This window comes from Malaya genurostris, chromosome 2 (assembly GCF_030247185.1).
Source record: "Malaya genurostris strain Urasoe2022 chromosome 2, Malgen_1.1, whole genome shotgun sequence".
Classification (NCBI taxonomy): domain Eukaryota; kingdom Metazoa; phylum Arthropoda; class Insecta; order Diptera; family Culicidae; genus Malaya; species Malaya genurostris.
The window spans coordinates 346,160,142-346,188,086 of record NC_080571.1 but is presented as its reverse complement, the minus strand read 5'-3'; the positions used below and the strand labels follow the sequence as shown (position 1 = coordinate 346,188,086).

Genomic DNA, 27,945 nt, shown 5'->3' with positions numbered 1-27,945 from the left:
CGTTATGAATCAGTAATCTATGAGAAAAGGGATAGACAAATTTACTCTGTCCCTGTCAGGTGAATGGCGATAAAAAATGTTATTCGATGAATGAGCATGGTTGTAAATGTCACTTGCGATGAACGCCGACAGAGTAGACAAGATTAAAAATTGACGTCCCGGACGTCAAAAGAGCTAGTTGTTGCATGTTCGAGTTTGTTTTGAGTTCGAAACTCGATTCACTTTTCAGTTTTCCCTTTCTCTAAGAAGAATTTTGTTTTACCCACATTGAAAATCAACGAGAATAGATTTAGCAATCTTGAAATCGTTAAATTTGATTGAATCTGTCGTAATGTGCCGTGTGCAGCGTTCTCAAACGTTTGCTTGAGCGGACATCTACGGATTATGTAAGGATTATGGAATGTAACTTACGATCGCCAAATACATCCAGGGTGACATTGTCAAAACCACCTAAAATCTACAAAACCACCAAAAACGATTCGTCTACGCAAAATTGATCACTGTTTCTATATCAGTGAGTAGTCAAACCGGATGACTTAAAACATGAGCTTATAAATGTTCTGACTGAGGAGAGATGTTGCCAAAGATATAATTTCGTTTGAGCTGATAAGAAATTTTTGATTTGGCAAGTGATTTGCGTCTTTGGACGAAAAAAAACTAGTATTCGTTTCAAATGAGCCTATGAACTCAAAATTCGTCAGGAAAACGAGCTTGAGAAAACGCTACTTACTATTCAACAAAGTAATTTCAGATCCCTTTTCTTAAATATGATATTGAAAAATCTAGAACTATTTGAATTTTGTTTACTTTTCGTCTTAGAGTCATCAGTGCATAGCAGTTCAAATTGAACTGCTTAATGCAAAACTCGGCATAGACTCATTTTCACTATGGCCATGCTGAAACCATGAATGGTTAAGAAACGGAGGGCGTCACGCGTCTGCTATTTCTGTAACTCACTTTTGCAGTGAGCGTAAAGATGGGCAATTCACTCCTGAGCTATTCCAGTGAATCGAATCTTTAAAGTGAGCTGATAGCTCACAGCTCTTTTTAAAAGAACCGCTGCTCACCATAATAATAATTCGCAGACCAGTTAGTTCGTATGGCATTGTTTTTTGTGCATCAATTATTTCGATCATGCATATGAAAGAAAAACGGCGCTCGAAACAAACCTTCAGTTCAATTTAAATGAACTGATGAGCTGGTACACTGAATCGATTCCCTTTAGTGAGCTGATCGGTTCGGAGCTGCTCATCGGTACTGTTTCGCATATCTCTAAGTGAGCGTCGCACGATCAATATATCATCTTAAAAAATCTGTTTTAATCCACCTAGTGGTGTAATGATGCCTTTCTCATATCAATGAAACTATCATATATAATACTGTGGTATTCTTCAAAATATTTTTCTTCGATTCTCAAAAGAATAATCGAAATAGATTTGTTTGACCGTCAACTGATAAAAAATGTCAATTGGAAAAGATTTGAGGTCGATTTAGAAAACTTTTTACGGTTTGTCGCTCTTTTCAGTGATGGTATAAAATTTTTAACACACTTTACCCTATATTTCCGGATCGGGAAGTCGGATGAAATTCAGGAATTACGTATGGGACCACAGGACCTTTCATTTGAACCTAAGTTTGTGAAAATCGGTCGCGCCATCTATGAGAAAAGTTAGAACACATATTTTCATTTTTTTGCACATTTTACCCCATAAAGTTAGTGCAAAAAACGTTACATACACAAATACGCACATACACACACACAGACATTTTGCGTACTCGACGAACTGAGTCGAATGGTATATGACACTCGGCCCTCCGGGCCTCGGTTCAAACGTTCAAACGGTTTTCACAGTGATTGCATAACCTTTCTATATGAGAAAGGCAAAAAAAAAATTTTCTTCGATTCTTAAAAGAATAACCGAAATCGGTTTGTTTGACCGTCTACTGATAAAAACCATCAAATTGGAAAAAAATTTGAGGTCGATTTAGAAATTTTTTTAAGGTTTTTCCCCATTTTCAGTGATGGTGTACAATTTTTAACACACTTTACCCTATATTTCCGGATCCGGAAGTCGGATCAGCATGAAATTCAGGAATAACGCATGGGACCATCTATGAGAAAAGTTAAAACACATATTTTCTTTTTTTTTGCACATTTTACCCCATAACTCTCGAACCTTAAGTCGGATCTAAATAATATTCAGGAATTTTGTATGGGACCTCAAGACGTTTCATTTGAATCTAAGTTTGTGAAAATCGGATCAGCCATCTCTGAGAAAAGTTAGTGCACTTATTTTCACAATTTTTTGCACATTTTACCCCATAATTCCGGAACCGGAAGTCGGATCCAAATAATATTCAGGAATTTTGTATGGGACCACAAGACTTTTCATTTGAATCTAAGTTTGTGAAAATCGGTTCAGCCATCTCCGAGAAAAGTTAGTGCAAAAAAACGTTACATACACAAATACGCACATACACACACACACAGACATTTTGCGTACTCGACGAACTGAGTCGAATGGTATATGACACTCGGCCCTCCGGGCCTCGGTTCAAACGTTCAAACGGTTTTCACAGTGATTGCATAACCTTTCTATATGAGAAAGGCAAAAAAAAAAATTTCTTCGATTCTTAAAAGAATAACCGAAATCGGTTTGTTTGACCGTCTACTGATAAAAACCATCAAATTGGAAAAAAATTTGAGGTCGATTTAGAAATTTTTTTAAGGTTTTTCCCCATTTTCAGTGATGGTGTACAATTTTTAACACACTTTACCCTATATTTCCGGATCCGGAAGTCGGATCAGCATGAAATTCAGGAATAACGCATGGGACCACAGGACCTTTCTTTTGAATCTAAGTTTGTGAAAATCGGTCGCGCCATCTATGAGAAAAGTTAAAACACATATTTTCTTTTTTTTTTGCACATTTTACCCCATAACTCTCGAACCTTAAGTCGGATCTAAATAATATTCAGGAATTTTGTATGGGACCTCAAGACGTTTCATTTGAATCTAAGTTTGTGAAAATCGGATCAGCCATCTCTGAGAAAAGTTAGTGCACTTATTTTCACAATTTTTTGCACATTTTACCCCATAATTCCGGAACCGGAAGTCGGATCCAAATAATATTCAGGAATTTTGTATGGGACCACAAGACTTTTCATTTGAATCTAAGTTTGTGAAAATCGGTTCAGCCATCTCCGAGAAAAGTTAGTGCAAAAAAACGTTACATACACACATACGCACATACACACACACACATACACACACACACACATACTTAGATTCAAATGAAAGGTCTTGTGGTCCCATACAAAATTCCTGAATATTATTTGGATCCGACTTCCGGTTCCGGAATTATGGGGTAAAATGTGCAAAAAATAGTGAAAATAAGTGCACTAACTTTTCTCAGAGATGGCTCAACCGATTTTCACAAACTTAGGTTCAAATGAAAGATCTTGAAGTACCATACAAAATTCCTGAATATTATTTGGATCCGACTTCCGGTTCGGGAGTTATGGGGTAAAATGTGCAAAAAAAGAAAATATGTGTTCTAACTTTTCTCATAGATGGCGCGACCGATTTTCTCAAACTTAGATTCAAATGAAAGGTCTTGTGGTCCCATACAAAATTCCTGAATATTATTTGGATCCGACTTCCGGTTTCGGAATTATGGGGTAAAATGTGCAAAAAATAGTGAAAATAAGTGCACTAACTTTTCTCACAGATGGCTGATGAAACCGATTTTCACAAAATTAGGTTCAAATGAAAGGTCTTGAAGTCCCATACAAAATTCCTGAATATTATTTGAATCCGACATACGTAATTCCTGAATTTCATGCGGATCCGACTTCTGGATCCGGAAATATAGGGTAAAGTGGGTTTAAAATTTTATACCATCACTGAAAATGGGGAAAAACCTTTAAAAATTCTCTAAATCGACTTCAAATCTTTTCCAATTGATAGTTTTTATCAGTAGACGGTCAAACAAACCGATTTCGGTTATTATTTCAAGAATCGCAGTATTATATATGATAGTATGATTGATATGAGAAAGGCATCATTACACCACTAGGTGGATTAAAACAGGTTTTTTAATATGTGTTGAACTTTTGATAATTTTTCGGATTTTCAGTATATAAAACAAACTTTGAAAAGGTCTAAAAAATCGAGTTCCACTTAGTTTTTTTTCTAATACTGTTAATTGTCAAAAAGTAAACAAAATAATAATCACAACAATTTGCTTAAGCTGCGCGTGCAAGCATGAGCTTGTTTATGCGTATTTATGCGCACTTTTTAGTAGATACTTAGGTAATAGAGGTAGATTCTGGGTAAATAAAAAAAAATGTTTTTAAAATAAAGTGAATATATTTAAAAAAATATTCTTTTAATATTATTTATATCTTCAGCAAAAATACTTTAAATGTTTTTTTTTTTTTCAAAATGAGATGGAAAAAATATTTTTTTTTGTGAAAAATAATTTTTTTTTTCGAATTGGTACTACCTCCTTAACAAAAATAAGGGTGCCACTTTCAAAAGAAACGTAATATAATCTTGTAAAACTTCTTCGAAGACACGTTAGTTTTGAGAAATCAGTGAAAGTCAGTACAGACTATTGACCGTCTTTTTCCAGTTTTGGACCACTGTGCGACGCGACGAAAAAGTTATTTTGCAGATCACCCGGAAAATTAGTTTTCCGGACGGGATCAAACAGTGTTAAAATCGCTGGAATAAATGTATCGGCTCTAACATTCCCAAGAAAGTTACTTTCCACACTATCTACCACACATATTGCAAGACTGATGAGAGAATGTTGTTGAATAAATATTGCAACTCCGTAGACCGCACTCTAACCTGTGAATTTTGTCCATTTTTTCAAACTGTTTCGCCAATTGAATGTTACTTTGGAGTAGCGATAAAAAAAACATCGAGTAAGGCAATGCTAACAGTTCAGAAAGGTCTATTTTCTATATTACTTTTTACTCATGTGACTTTATATCAAGCATTCACAAACCATACCCGATATATTTTCATTTCCACCGTTTGCCCGGTAAAGACATGTGAGATTAATGTAGTCGCTTTACCACTTGGAAACTTGAATAAATGCATTTCAAGATTTATACGTTAAATAAATGAAAACATTATTTTTGAATATGCCAGTGTGATCAGATGTCGACAACAAACCATAATAAAAAAACCGACTCTCTCCGACTCTAACCAACGTGCAGATTTTACCTACAATTACGGGTGATGTAACAAAAAGTCTACCGTGTAATTTCGAGCCTTAACCTATCAGATCAGAAAATGCGGACCACCGCAAAGTCTCACGAGATCGGAGATCCAGTCGACTTCTTCGGAATTCATCAATCGGTTGAAGTGTTGCAAGACGATGCGAGACGCGACGCCGTGGATTGAATTATTTCACCTCAGATTCGTTCGACCGAAACACCGGGAATTCCGACTTGTCTACATTGTGTACCACTCCGGGTGCAGTGAAACAACGGAGACCGACCGTGTAGGGTAGGGAGTTGGTTGTGTGCATTTTCGGTGCACGACCGGATGGATTACTGGAATTGCCTTTTGCGGTACGGTGCGGTGCGGTGCGGTGCGATGGAAGTGTATCGTTGGGTGCGAAATACAATAGCACAGTGTAAATAAACAGATAAACGCTGCGGACGGCGGTGGTGAGGAAGGACGAAAGGCGACGGCCGAGAAATTACTTCCGCATTTCTTTTTCGCTTAAGTGCGTTTTGGACCTTTGTAGGAGCTTAGTTACTGCTATTTTTTGTTGTTGTTGTTGTTGTTGTTATTGCTTCGTGCCACTAAATAGGTTTCATTAGATACCATACTGGAAAACGCAATGTCAGTGTGTTGCAACAACCTTTCCAACAATTTACCCTTTGATTTATATTTGTTAACTATGCAATCGGCTAGTTGCCTTACAGTTGCAGCCTACCAAATTCTACGACAGATGAATTATTTTTCTCACTCATTCGATTTATGACCTAACAACACGCTTCGGAAGAAAATATAGAGATGTTACATAGTAGCGTGGCGTTTCAGCGAAACTGCAATAGACAAATGCTAATTTATTGGTCGCTATTCAACAGCAAACGAAGCAATTTAAGTGAATTTAATATAGCGTCGGAGAATTACTTCAGTGGAAACAAAACGCTTTCGGTCTTTCTTATTTTTTTCTCTCGGCGGCGATGATAATATTTAATGAGCAACTGAAGTAGCACAGATTGGCTTGCGTAATCAAATGTTTTCTTTTTTTGGTTTCGATTTTCCTCGCAACGAAATAACAATATTGTTCAAAACAACAGATAGAATGAATGTGAAAGTGAAACTTACAAAATGTCCATGCAAGTGATGCTGGACGCCACCTTGACCGAGCTGCTGGTGCTGAGTGGATAGGATAACATGCCGTAAGGTGCCATTCTCGTCAACGATCTGCTGCATTACGTGACCCGGTGGAACCTGCACCGGCATTGCCATGGGAGGAGTACCATTCTGAGACACCATCGGCACGGTTACGGGACCTGGAAAGAAGATTAAAGAAATACAACAGTTTAACAACTCTCAAACATGTAGCTATGATGAAACTAGTTATAATTTTGTTCGTTTAAAACTGGAAAACAATAATGGCTCTATAGCACGGGAAGATATTCCATACGTTTACCTTTACCGCTGGTGTGCCACAAGGTAGTCACCTGGGACCTCTCCTGTTTCTGCTTTACATCAACAACGTTGATCTCTCTCTCTCTCTCGGAAGCTCTCTCTGTCAAACTGTTTTTAAAAATTGATAGTCAAAGCGATGCTGAATTTCTTCAACAACTTGATGTTTTCGGAAATTGGTGCACGTCAACAGGACGGTACTTAATGCTTCAAAGTGTTTTCTATTAACATTCAGTCGCAAAAGAAAACCAATAATTTTCACCTATTCGCTTCTTGGGACCGAGTTAAAGGGCTTTTGAAAAATCATTTTTTTTTTGCATTTTCTTATAATAAAACATTTTAAGCAAGGATGGCTTTTATCGTATCACAGAACGTTCTCTGGCCACTCTTCAACGATTGAATCAGTGCCATAAAAGAGAGTTGGAAATCATCGCAACAACAAAAACCCGGCATGGCTCATTTAACATAGAATCGACACCAGTGCGGAAGCGAATTTCTCTCGATGACATTTCTGAGAATCAAAGGTTAGCACGCTGCTGTGGGGATCTTCTCTGAAGCAACAAACGGTCGCTTATTCTCGTTTCGCGATCCGATTCTATACAGGCAGTTGATAATTGTGATAGAATCATTTTACTATTGCCGCTTATTCTAACTATGTGCATATAATCTTTGTATAAGTTGTGTCTATGAAAATGTATGCGAATGCTCCACACAAGGGTTTTGAAATATTGCAACCTAGTATGAGAATCATTAAGTTGAATCATCGATTCGATTTTCTGCGATAATTGTCAACTTGCGATTCTCTCTTGGGAAATTCCACACAGCAACGATCATTATCAGACTGTAATTTTTTTAAGGGCCGTGAAATACTCAGAGTATGAAGTGGAACGAAGGAATGTAGAAAATTTCTCTCGCGGTTCATGCATTGAGAGACTCGAGTTCTTGTAGCATCTTCTACCGGATTGAAAATGTTGTATACAATATAGCAGCTTCTGTCAAATTTTCGGCAATCACCAACACTGATTTTAAGGATATTCTGTTCAACTTTCAAGCCTATCGAAACAAAATTCTGAAAGTCATGGGCCCATTTACCTTTGCTTATATCATACTGCGAAGAGGTAAGTGCTAGGCGCACAGGCCCAAAAGCTTTTCGATTCACTTGAAAATGTGACAAAACAGTTTTGAAATGACTAATTTAATGTTTCGTTGAACTGTAGTTTATGTTGAACTGCTACCGCAACCTGACGGTTCAACATAAACCGCTAGGCAGACGTAAAGTTAATGCTGTTGCATTGCATAATGTCTAAACTGACGTCTCGGACGAAACAAATTTCGGCTTGCTGGCTTGCGTACAGATTGTGGTAATTGGAAGGGCAAGAATTTTTTTTACCCTTAAATTTATACTAGGTGCACATACCCATTAAAAAATAATAATATTAGTCAAAATGGGTAGCAGATCGGCTGAAAAGTTTGTATCGTTTCTATGAGAAGGCGCCACTAGAATTAAATTCATCATACCATTTTTAGTTAGTACCAACCTTCAAAAGATACGTGTATAAATTTGACAGCTGTCTGATTATTAGTTTGTGAGATATTGCATTTTGAGTGAAGCTACTTTTGTTGTTGTGAAAAAAATGGAAAAAAAGGAATTTCGTGTGTTGATGACACACTACTTTTTGATGAAAAAAAGTGCCGCCGAGACCAAAAAATGGCTTGATGAGTGTTATCCAGACTCTGCACCGGGCGAAGCAACAAGTCGTAAGTGGTTTGCAAAATTTCGTACTGGTCATATGAGCACCGAAGACGATGAACGCAGTGGACGTCCAAAAGAGGCTGTTACCGATGAAAACGTGAAAAAAATCCACAAAATGATTTTCAATGACCGTAAAGTGAAGTTGATCGAGATAGCTGACACCCTAAATATATCAAAGGAACGTGTTGGACATATTATTCACGAATATTTGGATATGAGAAAGCTTTGTGCAAAATGGGTGCCGCGTGAGCTCACAATCGATCAAAAACAACAACGAATTGATGATTCTGAGCAGTGTTTGGAGCTGTTATATCGAAATAAAACCGATTTTTTTCGTCGATATATAACAATGGACGAAACATGGCTCCATCACTTCACTCCGCAGTCCAATCGACAGTCAGCAGAGTGGATTGCACGCGATGAACCGAACCCAAAGCGTGGAAAGACTCAACAATCGGCCGGTAAGGTTATGGCGTCTGTATTTTGGGATTCGCATGGTATAATTTTTATCGACTACCTTGAAAAGGGAAAAACCATCAACAGTGACTATTATATAGCGTTATTAGAGCGTTTGAAGGACGAAATTTAAAAAAAACGGCCTCATTTGAAGAAGAAAAAAGTTTTATTTCATCAAGACAATGCACTGTGTCACAAGTCGATGAAAACCATGCTGAAATTAAACGAATTGGGCTTCGAATTGCTCCCTCATCCACCGTATTCTCCAGATTTGGCCCCCAGTGACTTTTTCCTGTTCATAGACCTCAAGAGAATGCACGCTGGTAAAAAATTTAGAAGCTATGAAGAGGTAATCGCTGAAACTGAGGCCTATTTTGAGGCAAAGAACAAATCGTACTACAAAAATGGTATCGAAAAGTTGGAAGATCGCTATAATCGCTGTATCGCCTCTGATGGAAATTATGTTGAATAATAAAAACGAATTTTGGCAAAAAAATGCGTGTTTCTATTAAACGATACGAACTTTTCAGCCGAACTGTTATGAGGTACCAAAACCCCTGAGTGACTCGATTTTTAAAACTGAATGTCGATTTACAAAAAAAAAAACACTTTTTAATACTGAAGAAATTTAGTCTTAAAAAAGGTAATTATGTTCCCTGCCAACCGCTTAAATAATGCAAGATAGGAACTTTTAAGGAAAAAAATGATTCGATGAAAAAAAAATTTCTCGTCCAAACCGATTATTTTCAACACCAAACTAATCTGAAAGACGTAACCATGCAAGAATCCAATGAAACTAAATTTATAAGAAGATTTCACAAAATAATGTATAGCTAATTGATCGATATTTCCCAAAAAAGTATTATTATTATATCGTTTATTTATCCCCGGTTTTAACCTAATTCTGGTCGTTCACCGGGTTTGTAACAGTTTGGGGTCGAGATTTGGGGGTTGTTGGGAAGTATAAGGTGAGGGATTTATAGGGAAGGAGAAAAAAAAATGTATTAGAGTATTAGAAATGAACAACGGAAAGTTTGAGTAGGAACAAAAATTGTTTTCCTCGAAAGCTCTCATCTTGCAATATTTGGGCGATTGGTGCGAAATATAATTACGTATCTTTTTTTCATAAATCGACATAAAACATTTAAAATTGAATTTTTCACAGTAAAGAACTCTGTTTGGAATTTTTACAGTACTTTTATTTAAAAATTGGACTGATTTTGCAAATGTCAAACGTACAAAACATTTTAAAAGGATTTATCATAATTACCTATCTTTTTTATAGATCGATATAAAATATTTAAAATTGAATTTTTCAGTAAAGAACTCAGTTTGGACTTTTTTCAGTATTTTTATTTGAAGATTTTACTGATTTTTCAAATATCACTAGTAGAAAACATTTTTAAAGGATTTGTCATTTTTCGACTATAAAATTGTCAAAAAGAATAGTTAGACCCTTTTCAAAAGACAGTCTAGATCGATTTTGGAAAAATAAATTATACAGTATCCAGAAAGTTTCATTCAAAATCTGGAAAGGTCCTAAAACATTTGTTTGAGTTGGCGCGAAATTCGTCTATGATTGAAAATGTTCCGGCAAGATAATAGGTCGAATTGAAAGTAATCTCCTAGAAATGCGCTGCAGTGAGTCCATTCATAGGGCCGGAGGAAAAGGTTGGTACGGTGGATAGTACCATCCATCCGAAAATTTCAAAGAAGAATAATGAGTCTACTCGTTGTATGTTTGCTTTCGTTAGCCCCGCCTTACGAACTAAAAACAGGATATAATGCAAATATTTAGAGAGCGCCTTTGGTAAGAAAGCTATGGTCTGGCAAGCAATTTGTAGCTGCGGTAAGATTTCGAAAGCCTTCACTGAATCCACCAAATTGCCCACAACTTCGACCAATTGAAGAATTTTGGGCATTAACGAAGGCACATCTTAGGAAACATGTCTCGGCAGCCGAAACCATTCAACAGTTCGAAAAAGATTGGAAAAAAGTGTCAAAACTTGTCGCCAATAAGTCTGTACGGAATTTAGAGAGGAACGTTCGCAAGAAGGTGCGCCAGCTAGTCTACAATGGCTAAGTAGCAAATGTTGAGAATAATATTATGTTGTTGTAGTCTAATATTATCAGTATATCGAATAAAATTTGAATATCTAACATTTATTGAATTATTCACAGCGAAATCAAAGTGCGTCCATACTTTCTCGGACAGTCTTTAACTAGAACATATATCGATACTAGGAAGCGTGTACGTTTTATTACTATTCACGCCATCCAGTTATGTCTCTGACATAACCCACCCGCGTTTTTATGACGTGTTTGTCGTTATATTGAGTATGGAAAAAACGATTTTCGATGCGGTCTACAAAGAATAATGTCAAAAAATACATTAATGATGTTGATCAATAGTAAAGTGAAGGTACGCGAGGAAGCATATGTCACGAGGACTAGTACTGACCATATTTTGAGCGAAATTCAACAAATTAAAAATATATACAACCACTGGCGCTGATTTCGGACCAACAATACTAACGCGAGCACAATTCGGGAACGTGTATGGCTTTGCAAATGCAGAATCGGGAGTACGTTTGGTAACGAGTGATATCTGTTAGTGGAGTTCACTATTACAAAACAGAAACCGCTTAAACGGATCTAGTTAGGCTCAACGGATCGGAAAAGCTCACCGAGAGCCGCTCTCGCCGATGATCCGCAAGCGGGGGGCATCCACCAGGTCTTCGTGGCTCGGAAGTCCCGCGGACCCGCAAGGGCAGAAGAATGCGTTCTTCATCGATACGTATCGTATCGTGTAAAATCCTTAGCAAATGTTATGCTAGTTCCTGAATACCGGCTCTGGAAGTACCTTAAATTACCCTAAACTCTAAAGTGGAAGTTACTTCGACATCTCATGGAATGTTTAATCGATTGTTACACTTTTAGATTCAAATTCGATCCGATTTGCAGTTTCGACATTACAGAGTAATGAGTGATTAAAATCTCAAATTGCCACCTAAAACGACGGACATTAGAATAATGTCATAAAAACTGAAACACCGAAGAATATTCATGCAAAAACCACATGCGGATTGATAAAAAAAAGTATCATCTCACTGCTAGGTGGATGAGGCACGTTTTTCTTGTATAAATTTGCTCGTTATTAGTGTCGACTATTAACCTAATGTCAACATAGATTCTATTCTCAAATGAAAGTTTACAGTATTCGTCAGTTTGTCTACAGAATTAATTCAGATTTTCGTACGTTATCAATGATTCACAAGAATGTTGACTGTCTTCACTAGTACCAAGTATGCAGGAATGGTTTGATTGAGTCCATACTTAATACTGCTTTTCAAACATTTTATTACCATTTTGGTACCGTTCAGGTAGTAATTAATTTAATTGTCCAACTCTAATTCATAATTCATTCTGTAATAAATACTATAATAAGTTGAAAACTTCAAGATATTTTGTGGTTCGTGGATTCTAAGCAAAGCAAAGTCTTGGCATTACATTCCTTTTGTGGATTTTGGCCTTTCTGTTTCAACAGGCCTCGCAACCGATTCTCAGTGTACAGAATCATTGCATGGCTAGTACAATGGATCCTACTGACACTAAGAATCCTTCCAGGTCGGGGCTCGAACATACGACAACTGGCTTGTAAGACCAACGTCCTATGCAGTGAACCACCAACCCGGGTTCGTGGATTCTACCGATAGTATATTTGTTTGGTAATATTTGATAATTTGGGACTTAGAATAATCTAACTTAAGTTCTTATTTGTGCCATAATTTTAAAATTAAAGCGAAGTCGGACAGCACCCGATATAAGCGATCAGTTAATTACAAAAGATACAAATTTTTCTGGTTGATAGACATGATAGGTAGAATGCATTAATGCTTCGAAATTTATTAAGTCTATTACTCTTGGAAATTCTGAGAATCAGAATAAACCTGGGAAGCCCAATCAAGAATAATCATTAAAAAAAAAACAATGAATCGATTTTATCCTTAATTTAACGTTAGTGATTTTAACCAAAACAGAAATCAAAGGAAGTTTAATAATATTGAGATAAGATATCGTACATAGGAAAACAATACATAGCAAAATGTCAATTTTGTACTCGCGCTCCTTGAAAAAACTGTTGAAATTCACTGTTCTCTCAAGATATAAATAAATTGTCCAATCGTGGTTATAGGGAGAGTAGAAATGCCAGCTTTCTTGTGTGAAAAATTGAGGAATTTTTACCACACTTAATTATGATCGCAGAAAGAAGTTTTTTTAACACTGCTGTTGTCCTCATGGGCAGAGTTCTCACTGCTTTTTAACAAATTGCATGTGTTCGCTCAGTTTCATAATAACACAAAAAATGGCTATCCGCACAATCTTAGAACGGGTGATCATGATTTCATAATCTCACTGTTCTCTGCTAAATTCGGTGATTCCCACAGCTAATCAGTAGTGCCGAATCGATAGCTTCCGGCCTTCAAAGCACAGATTAACTGCCGTCGCAGGATGTTGACCATCGATGATCGAGCTTTTCGTGTGCCACTGACATTTCGGTTTTGTTCTTGCCATTCGTCGCTGGAAGTACATAATGGAATGGCATTTGGTTTTGTGGTGCACACAAATCGTCCCATAAAAATCTCATAAAATGTCGAAAATGAAAGGCAAACAATATGAGACAGAGCCGGCTACAAGTATTCAAGCGATCATGTCCTCAATTGTTATGTCTAAAACTGACACCCGTCGCCCGGGTAGTCTTCCGTGGGAACGGAAAGTAAGGTTGAAGGATAGTACGGACGCCATTAGAGCATTCGCCACAGCTTCGTTGGCATTCGTTCCTTTCGTCTAAGCAGAAACAACGACAACAGAAAAATCTGCGAGACTGACTCAGTCGGAAATATATGTGGGAACTGGAATAAAACGCACACTCTTGAGTGGAAGTAATCAAATCCACATCGATTTGCTAGTGTATTTCCCGAACTAGTCCAAAAGGAATGGTTGGATTACAATAAATCAAACTGTGTTTATAATTCCATCAATCTGAAATCATCACTTCAAGAATGCTTTTCCCCATCTAACTCCCACAGTATAGCTGCAGATATTACGATTAAGTTCGCAGAAGGTAAATAAATATGCCGTCTCTATTTATCAACAGCTATAATTCAATACAATGCAGTAACGCAACGACGATTCATGACTTCATTCGCACTCTTATGCAAAATTCGGATGTGAACATTGCGAAATGAATGTCACGCAATTCTCACGAGCTTTTCGACCTACAGCTGAAAGTAAATGCGATTGTATTGAACGTGAGAAACGAAACACCGCGGATAACATTTAGGAAAACGAAACAAAACTAATACAAAAAAAAACGAAAACCAGTAAGTCCAGTTTGGTGTGACTAATCGATGGATAAAGAAATTCTGCCCGGCACTTTTATCATCAGAATTGTACTGACCTTTTGATTCGTAGGAACCACAATCGCTTTGGTAGTAGTTCTACTAAAATGATTTTGATCAGTTTATCTTTCTAATAAAAAAAGCCAAACCCTGCATACAAACTGTCGATTAAAACTCGTTTGAAAAACTTAACTGAATTTGTATTTATAAAGCAATACTGAAGTAAATGGATTTCCTTAAGTACGGAAACCGGTTTGCAATAGCGAATCTGCGAGAATCTCACAAACTGGGCTGGTATCGAAACAGAGTTCCTTTTTAATTGTTTTAAAAGTTCGCCACGACAGTTTTGTATTAATTATCTCGGCTGGAAACACGCTTTGAATGATTCGGACCGAATGTGCTATCGGTTGAGAATGACACTGTCATTTAATCAGATTTTCTCTTATCTAAATATCGGCAGAATAATAATTTATTTGATGAAACAAGCTATGAAATAAGAACATGTGTTACACAGGGGCTAAAAGCCAGTCATCAAACAAAAAGTTGTCGTAATGTTAATTTAAACACTAGTTATCTGATTTGAGATGAAAAATAGATGACAATTCAACCATTCAATAAATAAAATAAAAATTTTCCAAGAAAGAAAATGCACCTCAATGGACACGCGGTGCAAGAGGTGAAATTAAACAAATCTAACAATACAACATACATTCAATTTCTCCTTCAGCGTGAGCCTGAAATAGTTAAATTTGCTAAAAACGAAAATAGCAATGTCAAGTGTAACACACGTAATGAGATTAGGAATACGAAAAAAAATTGCTCAATGAGCACGTTATCCTGTTTATTTGGAGATTTGTGTTTTGAATCAATTGTCCCGCAGTCAAACCTCAAACCCCCACTCTCCTAAATTTATTTCGATCCATGGATTAATTTTGTAAACGCGCTTTCGTGTGATAGACAGACGTTAGTTATTTGGAGGTTCGGACGTCAGTCTCACGAGTTTGAAATAAAAGTATCTCGATATTTGACACCCCATTGAATCGGTTCTTGATTTTGGTTTAAAGCTTTATAAGTCTGGTTCTGCCCAATAATGAGTCCGGTTTAGCTTCGTGGTTCCAAAAATATTGAATTTTAGGTTGGTCACTTCTGCGCGACTCTGATGCCCGAATGCAAATGTTATCCAAATCACAAATTGGTAATTGTAGCTGAAGGTTGAATCTATACAACTTGTGTAAAAACCAGATTGTAGTGGATGGTTTTTTTTTCAATTTCCAAAAAGCGTCGGATCATGAAATTGCTTTACTTTAGATGTTTAAGTCAATTATAAAAAGGATAATTTCCAACAAACGACATTAAAACCAAAAAAAAAATTAAGTTATTATATACATATTTCTCCCGAAAAAATCCAAACAGTTTCATTACATTTTTCCCATTGAACTAGTTTTAACACATTTAGGTAGATCGAATAATTTTCAGAATGATTCGAGCTTACGTCACATCTTCAATAACATTGCCGGATCTGAATGTATCAGCATTTGAACCCAATCAAGGAACCTTTTGCTGCATTCAAACGAACTCAAGTATGTGTCGAAATCGAATAAGGCATCTGCGAGAAAATTGCGCGCACAGAAAAGAGTACGGTTTGTCGGTTACGTCACTTTTTCGATCATTTCTCCAGAACGGGGAGTGACCGTCCTTTAACCATTTAAACGTGATCTGGGACCATAGCATAGCTTTTAAAAAGCAAAACATTTACGAGAAAACTGAACAAACAGAAGTGTGTAGAGTTTGTCGGTTACGTCACTTATACGATTATATCTGCGGAAACGGATTTATTCGCCCTTATTACTTTTCAAGTAAACCCAAGATTGTTGAAATCAGTGCACTAATTTCCGAGAAAACCCGGCGAACGATCACAATTTGGTTAAAGGCGGGTCTAAATAAACGAATAAAAAAAATTCAGAGAAAATTAGGCGAATTTCAAAACTGCGCGATTAGTCCGTTACGCCACTTTTACGATCATAAAGACTGTCTCAGAAAATATGGACGCAACCAAAAACCGCTGCCATTTCGCAATGGTTCAGAATCTGTCAATTTTTATGACTGCGTCATGTTGCTTACACTCTTCTCTAACCACTTGTGCAGCTATTTATTCGTTTTCATTAGTTTGTTTCGAAATGCGTGAACTTTCAGCAGAACAACGTCGAAAAATTGTGTACAAATGGTGCACAGAACGCGAACTGTCACTGAGAAAGATAGCAAAAATGGAAGGAGTAAGTGAAAAAGCCGTGCTAAATGCAATCAGGAAGTTCGGTGAGGATAACACCTTTGAGAAGAAACCGAAAACGGGTCGAAAAAAAGTCCTGCTAACCCTCAGTTGAATAAACGTATACTTAAGGCGTTCGAGCAAAATCTTCGAACCTATAAGAAGCAGAAACAACCAAAACGTAGTCCGAAACAAGATCAGGCCGAGGGTTCGAAAGCTGTACAATACGATTCTTGCTGGAAATTTGAACTGCATAATCATGGACGACGAAACCTACGTGAAACTCGATTACAAATCCTTGCCGGGACCACAATATTATACGGTGCGAGAAGGGCAAGTGTTAAACCAGTCCGAGACATCGATTGAAGTCGAAAAATTTGGTAAGAAAGCTATAGTATGGCAAGCAATTTGTAGCTGCGGTAAGATTTCGAAACCTTTCATCACCACTGCTTCAATGAACACCGAAATATACATCAAGGAATGTTTACAAAAATGATTTCTACCCATGATTCGAAGCCACAAGGATCTTGTTGTTTCTTCTGGCCAGATCTGGCTTCTTGCCACTACTCGAAATCAACGGTAGAATGGTATACTACCAAAAATGTCACTTTCGTCCCAAAAGACATGAATATACCAAATTGCCCACAACTGCGACCAATTGAGCAATTTTGGGCATTAACGAAGGCACATCTTAGAAAACATGTCTCGGAAGCCGAAATCATTCAACAGTTCGAAAAAGATTGAAAAAATTTTTTTAAAACTTGTCGCCAAAAAGTCTGTACGGAATTTAATAAGGAACGTTCGCAAAAAGGTGCTCCAGCTAGTCTACAATGGCTAAGTAGCAAATGTTGAGAATAATATTCTGTTGTTGTAGTCTAATATTATCAGTATATCGAATAAATTTTTTGGGACAGTCTTTACGATCTTCTTTTACTATCTGACATTGGATCACTCAAATTTTCGCCATAAAAATGATCCCAAATTTAGTAGCACACATTTAACCTATATCGGAAATGTAGATCAACGCACTAATGAAAATTAACAATAGAAAAAGTGGAGTAAAACAGTATGAAGAGTTTCTTTTTCTGCGGTAATTGAAACTATCAGTAAAATTTTCGATTTCTTCGCGTTTCGCCTTCGGCTCATCAATGCTTAAAGCAGTTTAAATTGAACAACCATCTCCGCCTAGCAGTTCAATTTGGATCAGGGTCATTTCGCCGAAATGACCGCTACCGCTCGTTCGGACCTAACTGAATCAAAGAAACCCAGCTTTGAGTAGACCGGGCAAACGCGGCGGTTACAGGTTTGTATGCAAGAGGCCGTCGCTTCCTACGCAAAGTTCACACAATTTATGTGACACTTTAAGGATTTTTCACAAGGTGCCATAAACTATCTGACGTCTCAGGCGTAAACGAGTAACGAATTTGAACATTGAGGCACTGATGAAGGCGAAACGCGAAGAGATTGTAATGTAATATATTTCTATTTTTTTTACAATTACATTAATTTAGTCTTCTGCAGGTACCTTGACCCTCTATTAGATTGTTTGAAAGCAATCCAGGGCAGAAGGAAACTGAACATAATAGCTATTATGCGGTCCTTCTAAATACGTGATACCTTTTTCCGTAGAATATGATCAATATATGTCGTTTATTCAACATTTCAAAAACATTTATTTGAAACTTGACTTAAAACTAGAAAAATGTTTGGGAATAAACTATCACAACATATTTAATTTGTAAACAGTTATGAGCCAAATTTACAAGTAATTTTCCCTTTTTTTCAAATTTTCGCTTTTTAAACACACTTCACTCTAGTTCTGTGACCGGAAGCTAGATTCGGATAAAATTCAACAGAAGCTAATAAGACTTTTCGATACCATTTTTGTAGTACGATTTGTCCTTTGCCTCAAAACAGGCCTCAGTTTCAGCGATTACCTCTTCATTGCTTCTAAATTTTTTACCAGCGAGCATTCTCTTGAGGTCTTAGAACAGGAAATAGTCACTGGGGGCCAAATCTGGAGAATACGGTGGATGAGGGAGCAATTCGAAGCCCAATTCGTTCAATTTCAGCATGGTTTTCATCGACTTGTGACACGGTGCATTGTCTTGATGAAACAAAACATTTTTCTTCTTCAAATGAGGCCGTTTTTTTGAAATTTCGTCCTTCAAACGCTCTAATGACGCTATATAATAGTCACTGTTGATGGTTTTTCCCTTTTCAAGGTAGTCGATAAAAATTATACCATGCGAATCCCAAAATACAGACGCCATAACCTTACCGGCCGATTGTTGAGTCTTTCCACGCTTTGGGTTCGGTTCATCGCGTGCAGTCCACTCAGCTGACTGTCGATTGGACTCCGGAGTGAAGTGATGGAGCCATGTTTCGTCCATTGTTATATATCGACGAAAAAATTCGGTTTAATTTCGATATAACAGCTCCAAACACTGCTCAGAATCATCAATTCGTTGTTGTTTTTGATCGATTGTGAGCTCACGCGGCACCCATTTTGCACAAAGCTTTCTCATATCCAAATATTCGTGAATAATATGTCCAACACGTTCCTTTGATATATTTAGGGTGTCAGCTATCTCGATCAACTTCACTTTACGGTCATTGAAAATCATTTTGTGGATTTTTTTCACGTTTTCATCGGTAACAGCCTCTTTTGGACGTCCACTGCGTTCATCGTCTTCGGTGCTCATATGACCAGTACGAAATTTTGCAAACCACTTACGAATTGTTGCTTCGCCCGGTGCAGAGTCTGGATAACACTCATCAAGCCATTTTTTGGTATCGGCGGCACTTTTTTTCATCAAAAAGTAGTGTTTCATCAACACACGAAATTCCTTTTTTTCCATTTTTTTCACAATAACAAAAGTATCTTCACTCAAAATGCAATATCTCACAAACTAATAATCAGACAGCTGTCAAATTTATACACGTATTTTTTGGAGGTTGGTACTAACTGAAAATGGTATGGATTTAATTCTAGTGGCGCCCTCTCATAGAAACGATACGAACTTTTCAGCCGATCTGTTACTGCATATAACTGATGATTCTTCTGCCTTTAGTATATTTTTTTTTTGGAGAGTGAGAGCAAGTAGTTAGCAATTTAAGTAAATATGTACTCACATATTTTGGATTGGACAATGAGGGATTGAAGCAAGAAGTTCTATGTGTCAAAGGGAGGGGATCATTTTTTTACATTTCTTTTATCATATAGTCTCATCTATGGTCCGGACAGTAAAAAATTTAAATTCGTTGTTTGGAGTGACGATGCAACAACAGAAAAATCTTCTTAGTAGCGGTCAAAAACTCCAAAACGGAACTCAAATAAATTTCTCATAGATAAATAGGACGATTTGTAGTAGCGGTCAGAACTTTAAAATGAAGCTCACACTATGGGAGCGGGTCATTGCGGCGAAAGCCATTTCGCCGAAAGTCGTCTCGCTGAAAGCCATTTCTCCGAAAGTCGTTTCGCCGAAAGGGTCATTTCGCCGAAAGGGTAATTTCGAATACATCAAATTATTTTTTTGTGTTATTATGCCTTCTGTAAAACTGATGTGGCGCAGCCACATAACCGAAGCCAAGATGGCTCGGCGGCATAAAGCCGTCAAGGCGACGCCGGCTGAATTGGCCGTCGACCCGCCGTCGGAGCGGCGGCCTCTTGCATACAAACCTGTAACCGCCTCGTTTGTCCGGTCTACTCAAAGCTAGGTTTCTTTGCTTTAGTTAGGTCCGAACGAGCGGTAGCGAGGTCGAACAGCACACGAATCAAATCGATGTGGCGAAGCCGCATTAGATATTTTTTATTTAGTAAACGGAAAATACCATATACATTTGCTTGGTAGATACCTATGGAATTGCTTTGATGATTAGTAGTCCAAAAGTTTCTTTGGGAACTCCGTTCTGAGGTTCATGAATCAATCTTTTTTCAAGAAGTACAATTGTAGGTCAACAAAACGGGCGTTAACGTTATCATCTTTAATTTGTTTTTATTTTAAATCGATTCCCATTACGATTTTAAAACAATTGCAGGAATCGGCGAAATGACCCTTTCGGCGAAATGGCTTTCGGCGAAGTGGCCCATTCGGCGAAATTACATTCGGCAAAATGACCCTTTCGGCGACATGACATTGATCCCACACTATGCTCTCGGTTTTCAATTCAATCAATAATGCACACTTATACTTGCTTTCGAAGGTGTTTTTCTTTTTTCGTGGTAGTCCACGAAAAGTATACCGAGACAAACCCAAAGAACCGACTTCATAATCATTCCGCCCAATTAGCCTTCCTAGGCCGCTTCGGAGCACTCGTGCCTGTTGTCTGTTAAACATTCTGCTCTCTGGCGTATAATAATGGATATAGACTTCGTCAACAGTAACCATCCGACACCATCATCATCAGCATAGACAAAAATGTTTCCGAAGTGTGCTCGCGTTCGTCTTTTTAATCCTGAGTATGCAAGTGCGGCGTCCAGCAGTAGGGCATCTTTTTCATTCGCAGAATCTTGCTAAAACTTATAGTTTTAGACTTCAAGTTTTCTTTGAAGAACGTTTGCTCAGTTCTAATCCTCGTGGAACTTTCTGGTCATCCAGTACCATTTCGTTTAATTTTGACATTGATTGTAATCACTGTGAAAATCGACTTTTAAGCTTCAAAAAAAAAATCGATAGCGAAAAGAAGCGGGTTATTTAAAACTGGTTGGTAAAACCAGTTTTAAATAACAGATTAGCAGATCTTGTTAGTTGATGGTCAAGAGACTCTCTTTTGTTCCTGATTCCGGAGATAGTGGTTAAAAATACCAAAATGGAAATTGCTTTACTTTGATTTCGGGAGGTGCCAGGGCCCCTTGGACCTCCCTCTGGGTACGTGCCTGACAAGTGGCACCATCCTGTTGATACTAAAATTCATTGATCATGGTGCTGTGTCGATTTCCATTCACGGTTATGCGTCGTCTTTCCTCATTTTTAAAGAAATTAGTAGCGATGATTCTACCAGTCCATAAACAGCACCAAACAGAACATTTATCGGGATGCATCGGTGATTCTTGAACGGTGTGTGGATTATCTTGGCATGAAATACGACAATTTTTATGCGATATGCGCTTTATAACTGAAGACGACTATAAACAATTTTAATTGAACACTGATTTCCACTATTTGGAAATGTTGGTCTGGAGTTAACTTATTCATGATGATTTGACAAACAATACTGAGTAGAGACGTCACTTTACACTGTCAAAACAACTTTCAGACAATAGAGTAATCCATAGTGAATTGATATCAAATTCAGAAAGGTTTTGTGATATTTATAATATGAAAATTTGCTACAATTTTGACAATCACATCTGATCGGGATTTCATCCAAAGTTAGTAACCTGTCTTATCTGGTTGTTTTTTGTTGTTTCATCTGATTTACGTTTCAACAGTGCGTCAACTCTCAACAGGGAGAAGAAGTATTCTCAATTCTCATCCACTTCACATTTTGACAGAAGTGACTGACCGTTCAGTGTGCGGTTTCCTGTCTTTTATTCTTTTCTGGTTATACGAACTTGAAAAGTATGTAAGCCAGAGGACAACGAACGCGATCAGCAAATCAAAGAGCAACTCAAAAAACACCTTCGCGATCGAATGAACGTTTCAGTTGTTAGATATTTCATTTTGTGTTTTGACAAGATTAACAGAAATTCTAACTTACTAAAGAGTAACGTCTTTTACTTCCTCTTATTCCCAATGGCATACACGTGAAGTTGAAGTTACTCGCTCAACAAATGGTGGGCCTTTTGCAGCCAGGTAAAATCGACCGGTAGAATATCCCACCTAATCTTCAGCAAGATAAACATTATATGATATACCGTATTGTTACCTGGTTTAATGACGAATGAAACACGGTGAAAAAAGTTTTTGTTTGTTTTGACCTCCTCCATTGCACAACACCCACTAACCCCCTGGCGCCCTCTCCACCGCGTGTACCGGTGCTGAATGTATGACTGTAGTGGATAGAAATAAGTGAAATGTGAAGCAGCAGCAGACACTCGACCCGACAGAAAGTGCTTATGGCAAAGGCAAGAACAAGCCAGACAGTCATTAATATTTCGTGTATATATACTCTATGATCCAGTTCAATTGAGTGAAAAGCAGAAACTGAACAGCTCCCGGACATGATATAAAAGTGCTATAAAACATATCGCCATCCAATCCAGAACGAGAAGAGAGGCAGTAGACAACAACAACAACAACAACAAAAAGCATAACTAATCAAGGTCATTATTTGCACAGAGTACAATCAACTTTTCTGTGTGCCACTGGAAACCCTGCCGTCCCACGGACGACGGACACGGGAAACATACGAGATCTCGACCATGCTGAACACTGCTGCGCCGGGGATCGCCTCTATGGTTGGCCCTGCTCTCGTTAACCGGTAGACAGACCAGGCAAACAAATTCGCATACATATGTTACTCCACTATAAGCTCAGCTCAGCTGAGTGTGAGAAGTGAGAAACGAGCGATGAACACAGATTCGCACAGACTGTGGGCCTTGCGGGTCGACCAAAAACCGGCCAGTCACTTACTGTGGGAGACGACGACGACGACGGCTCCTGCCGCATCGAAGAAGAATAGACGGGGGCATTGGCATTAAAAACTGAAGAAAAAAAAGAACGCTGCTCGAGCTTCTCCACTAGCTTCTTACTCCTTTTTTTGCGGCCATATGCTATTTGCGTGCAAGTATGTATTCGAATGACGAGAGAGAGACGCGAAACGTGTATATCAAATTATATCTGTTTCGGCATAATAAAAAGCTTCCACCAGAATCCGTTAGTTGGACATTTTTGGCGATTAGCTGGTGGCCAGGTTGGTCAGTTAACAGTGTAGCATTTTATAGGAGAAGCGAAAATTTTAAAGTCGACACACCTCACTGTTGGTTGTTGTGTGAAGCACGAATAATTGGGATTGACATTATTTCGAACAAATAATACGGTCAATTTGAACGAACGGTTGCTTCTGCGACTGTGAAGAATCAGAATAATGGAAGTAAAAAATATCTGTGAATCTGCGATTCACAAAATCTACTATAAATCATACATACGTCACGTGCCCAAAATGAAACAGTCAATTATAAGGAATTAAATTAATAAACTGTGAGCGATACCTTTGAATAAATCCGGAAAAAAACGAGAATAATATGTCGGTTCATCGTGTAAAATCAAGTTTTATATATAAAAACTGTATTCCTATGTAGCCATGATACTCCCTCGCTATTCTGGGCTGATTTGGCATCTTGTCACTACGCCAAAGTTGTTTCAGAATGGTATGAAGCGAAAAGAGTCCATATTGTACCAAAAGAGGTGAGTCCATCTAACAGTCCAAAGTTGCGACCCATCGAGCGGTATTGGGCTACAACTATAGGAAAATTTCGAAAATCTTGGACAAAAGCAGCTAAAGCGGTTGCAAAGAAGTCTGCACAGATCCTAACGGCTGGAGTAAATTCAAAAGTTCGCAGTTTCCCCATTTAGCCTAATTAGGTGACTGCAGTGTTGGGAAAAAATCAGGATTTCCAAAATCGCGTCTGATTTTTTTTTCACACGGGATTTTCAGACAAAAAAGAAACATCGATCAGAAAACTCACCGCAGAAAAGTTCAAGACCGATTATTTGCAAACGCGATTCTCACTGAAACTGATTTCATATGGCAAAAAATTAGTTGTGAAAATTTCACTAGCGATCATTCTCGTCGATGATATTTAGGAAAAAAATTCGCACATTGAATACATCTGATATAATTCTCGAACAGAAGATTTTCAGGAAATGGTGTAAAACCTAATTTGGATTGGATTCTGCAACTGAATTTTTGGACTGAAATCAGAACCTGGATTCTGGTCTACCTGAATTCAGCACTTAGTTTAAGCTTTAGAATTCAGTTTCACATTTTAAGGAGTGTATCGAAAAATAGTTAGCAACATTGATTATTGAATAAAAAAGCGAAAAAAAAAACTTATTTTGACATCAGTTTTCGATATATTGTAGAAAAATTCCATTTTTATGCATTTCACTGATTATATTGAAGAAAATCCTAGTTTCTGTGAAACGCTCGCACTTTGGACTTGACATTCTTCATTAAATTCTGCACAGTTACTTTTGTGACTTTCCTGGTGGCAGCTGTCCATTTTTTTTTGAGCTCCTGCATGTTTTGGAACACTGTACCTTCCTTCCGAAAGTTCCGCTTGACAATTGCCTAATACCTTTCAATTGGCCGAAGATCCGGGCAGTTCGGTGGGTTGATGTCTTTTTCCACGAATTGTACATTATTTTTTGACAACCACTGTAGAACGGAGTTGGCGTAGTGGGTTGAAGCCAAATCCGGCCAGAAGAGAGGAGAAGCCTTATGCTTTCTGTACAGTGGCAGCATTCTCTTCTTCAAACAATCTTCCTCGTACATCTTGGCGTTAATTGTGCCCTTGGTGAAGAAAATCGACGACCGCAAACCACAGGTACAAATTGCTTGCCAGACCAACACCTTCTGCCCAAACTTTTCCATCGCCACCGTGGTGTCAGCGTTGTCCAGATCCTGGTACACCGATTTCGTATAATATTGCGGTCCGGGCAGCGCTCGAGTCTTCCTTGGCATAGGTTTCGTCGTCGATCAAGATGCATTCGTCTTTATTCTGTAGAATCCGGTTATACAGTTTTCTCGCTCTTGTTTTGGCCTGAACTTGCTGTACCAGGGACTTTTTCGGCACCTTCTGTTTCTTGTACGTTTTCAGGGAGTTCCGAACTTTGATCCGTTGAATCATCCTGATGCTGGTGTTGAACTGCTTGGCCAAATCCCGCGTCGACGCCGATGGGTTTTTCCTGATGTACTCAACCACTTTTAAGTCCCGGCCGGGCTGGCTGGGACCCGTTTTCCTACCGGATCGGGGCAAATCCTTCATGGAAAGGGTCTTACCGAACTTCTCGATAATATTTTTGACACTGGTGTGGTGCACTTTCACCCGTTTTGCAATTTCGTTGTACGTGACACCACTTTCTGAGCATCAAGTGTGCAGAATTTTCTTTCGCGTTTCCGAATCAATTCGACTCATCATTGTTTCAATGATGAGTCGAATTGATCCGGAACCGTACCGAAACCAATCGATTGCGCAGCTGTTATTGACATGTAAACAAACATGTCACCGCAAAACACGCTGCAAAAAATTAAGCCATTTCAGAGTAATAACTGTTTGAATGTTGCTAACTATTTATCGATACACTCCTTAGTTTCAAAATACAGGTTCAAAAGTTAAAACCAAGTCTCTGGAATTGAATTATATAACCAGAGCCTGAAACTAGATTTTTGGTTTCTTGACAAGATTTTGTAATTAAATTTAGAGTTTTAAGTTGAGTTCGGAATTCGTATCCAAAATTCTGATTTAGCAATTTTGGAACCATACTGAAGATTCTAGAATTCTAGATCTTAGTTCTGGAACAAATTGTCAAATCTGAACTCCAAACAAATTTTTTGGAACTGATTTTTGATCCATCATTTATTTGTTAAATTCACTTCCAGAATTTACTTTTTGTCTTTCTCGTGTAGAAGGGCTATGCAAACACTATAAAACCCGACCTTTTAACCGAGGCCCGGTGAGCCGAATGTCATATACCATTCGACTCAGTTCGACGAACTGAGCAAATGTATGTGTGTGTGTTCGTGTGTGTATGTTTGTATGTATGAAACAAAAATATGCTCTCACTTTACTCGGAGATGGCTGAACCGATTTTCACAAACTAAGATTCAAATTAAAGGTCTCATGGCTCCATTGCCTGCTATTGAATTTCATCCCGATCGGACTTCCGGTTCCGGAGATATAGGATGACATGCACAAAAAAATGGAAAATATATGCACTCACTTTTTTCAGAAATGGCTGAACCGATTTTCACAAACTATGATTCAAATAAAAAGTCTTATGGTCCCATAGCCAGCATTTGAATTTCATTCATCCGGTTCCGGAGTTACATGGTAATATGTGAAAATTAGAGAAAAAGTGTGCATTCAATTTTCTCTGAACAGCTGAACCGATTTTCACAAGCTAAGATTCAAATGAAAGGTCTTATAGTTTCCAAAAAATTTCTAGAACATTTTATCCAGATCCAACTTCCGGTTCCAGAACTAAAGTGTGATAAGTGGAAAATCACGAATTTCATTAGTATTTTTTCACAAACGATGGTCAAAAATAGGTACAAATCTAGTAAAACTGTCCGATAAATTCTTCTAATTTGTAGAGCTTGTTAGTTTGTGGGTATAAAAATTTAATTCGGCACTACTGGTCCCCCTTTTCCTGTTCCGGAAGCACCGTAAGTGGTGCAGAAAAACATACAAAATAGAACTCACTTCGATTTCTCTGCGATGCTTGAGCTGATTTTCACATGTCTTGATTTGAATTAAAGCTTATATTATATTTAAAGATACTGTGAAATTTAATACGGATTCGACTTCCGGTTCCGCAGTTACAGGGCGATGAGTATCAAAGTTTTCAGATCGAATATGTACCACACCGAAAGACGAAGAAAACACAAAACAAACGATGAGTGCTTTGTTCTATTTCGTACATGCTATGAAAAAATCGAAACGGTTACGGATGTCTGCTACTAGTGTGTAATATTGGTAAAAGACGGGGCTGCGGTTGATAATATTTTTGATTATGAGTAATATGAGAAATGCATCATTACACCACTAGGTTCAGTTTCAGAATTCATTTCTAGAATTCAGGTCCAGAATTAAGAGCTAGAATTGCTAGAATTGAATACGAAACTTGGGTTCTAAAGCAAGTGTTCGGAACTGAGTTCAGATTCTCAATTCGGGTTCGGAATTCAAGCTCAGAATTCAGTTCTAGAATTTAGTTTGGAATCTGGATTCTGAAAATGAGTTCAGCTCTACAACTAAATTCTTGAAATAAATTCTAGATCTGGAATATGAACCTGATTACCTTTTTTTATATATATAAAAAATAGGTATAGAATTCGCTCAAACTTTCGAAAAATTTTCCGAGGCCCGAAGGGCCGAATGTCATATACCAATCGATTCAGCTCGACGAACTGAGCAAATGTCTGTGTGTGTGTGTGTGTATGTGTGTGTGTCTGTATGTGTGTTGTCAACTAAGAGGTCGAGATCTCAGAGATGGCTGGACCGATTTTTATCAAACTAGTCGCAAATGAAAGGTCTCCCCGTCACCCAGAACGCTATTGAATGGTTTTGAAATCGGATGTTTACTTTTTGAGTTATACGAAGTTTTATGTTAAAATTTTCAGTTTTTTGACAGTATCTGTCACATTTGACCTTGAAAACAGAATATGTTTACAGACTTAGATTTCGCTCGGTAATACCTATCCAACAAGCCATAGATTG

General features: G+C 37.8%; 1 protein-coding gene across 6 annotated transcripts in view; it reads right to left on the bottom strand.

Annotated features, from left to right (window-relative positions):
* The window catches only part of LOC131431977 (fibronectin type-III domain-containing protein 3A), a 157,425-nt gene that overhangs the window by 39,105 nt on the left and 90,375 nt on the right, over positions 1-27,945 (bottom strand). For all 6 annotated transcript variants that reach the window (XM_058597975.1, XM_058597976.1, XM_058597977.1 and 3 more), the window contains one exon: positions 6,359-6,546. In XM_058597975.1, the coding sequence (XP_058453958.1) occupies positions 6,359-6,546 (188 nt within the window). The remainder of the gene's footprint in view (positions 1-6,358; positions 6,547-27,945) is intronic.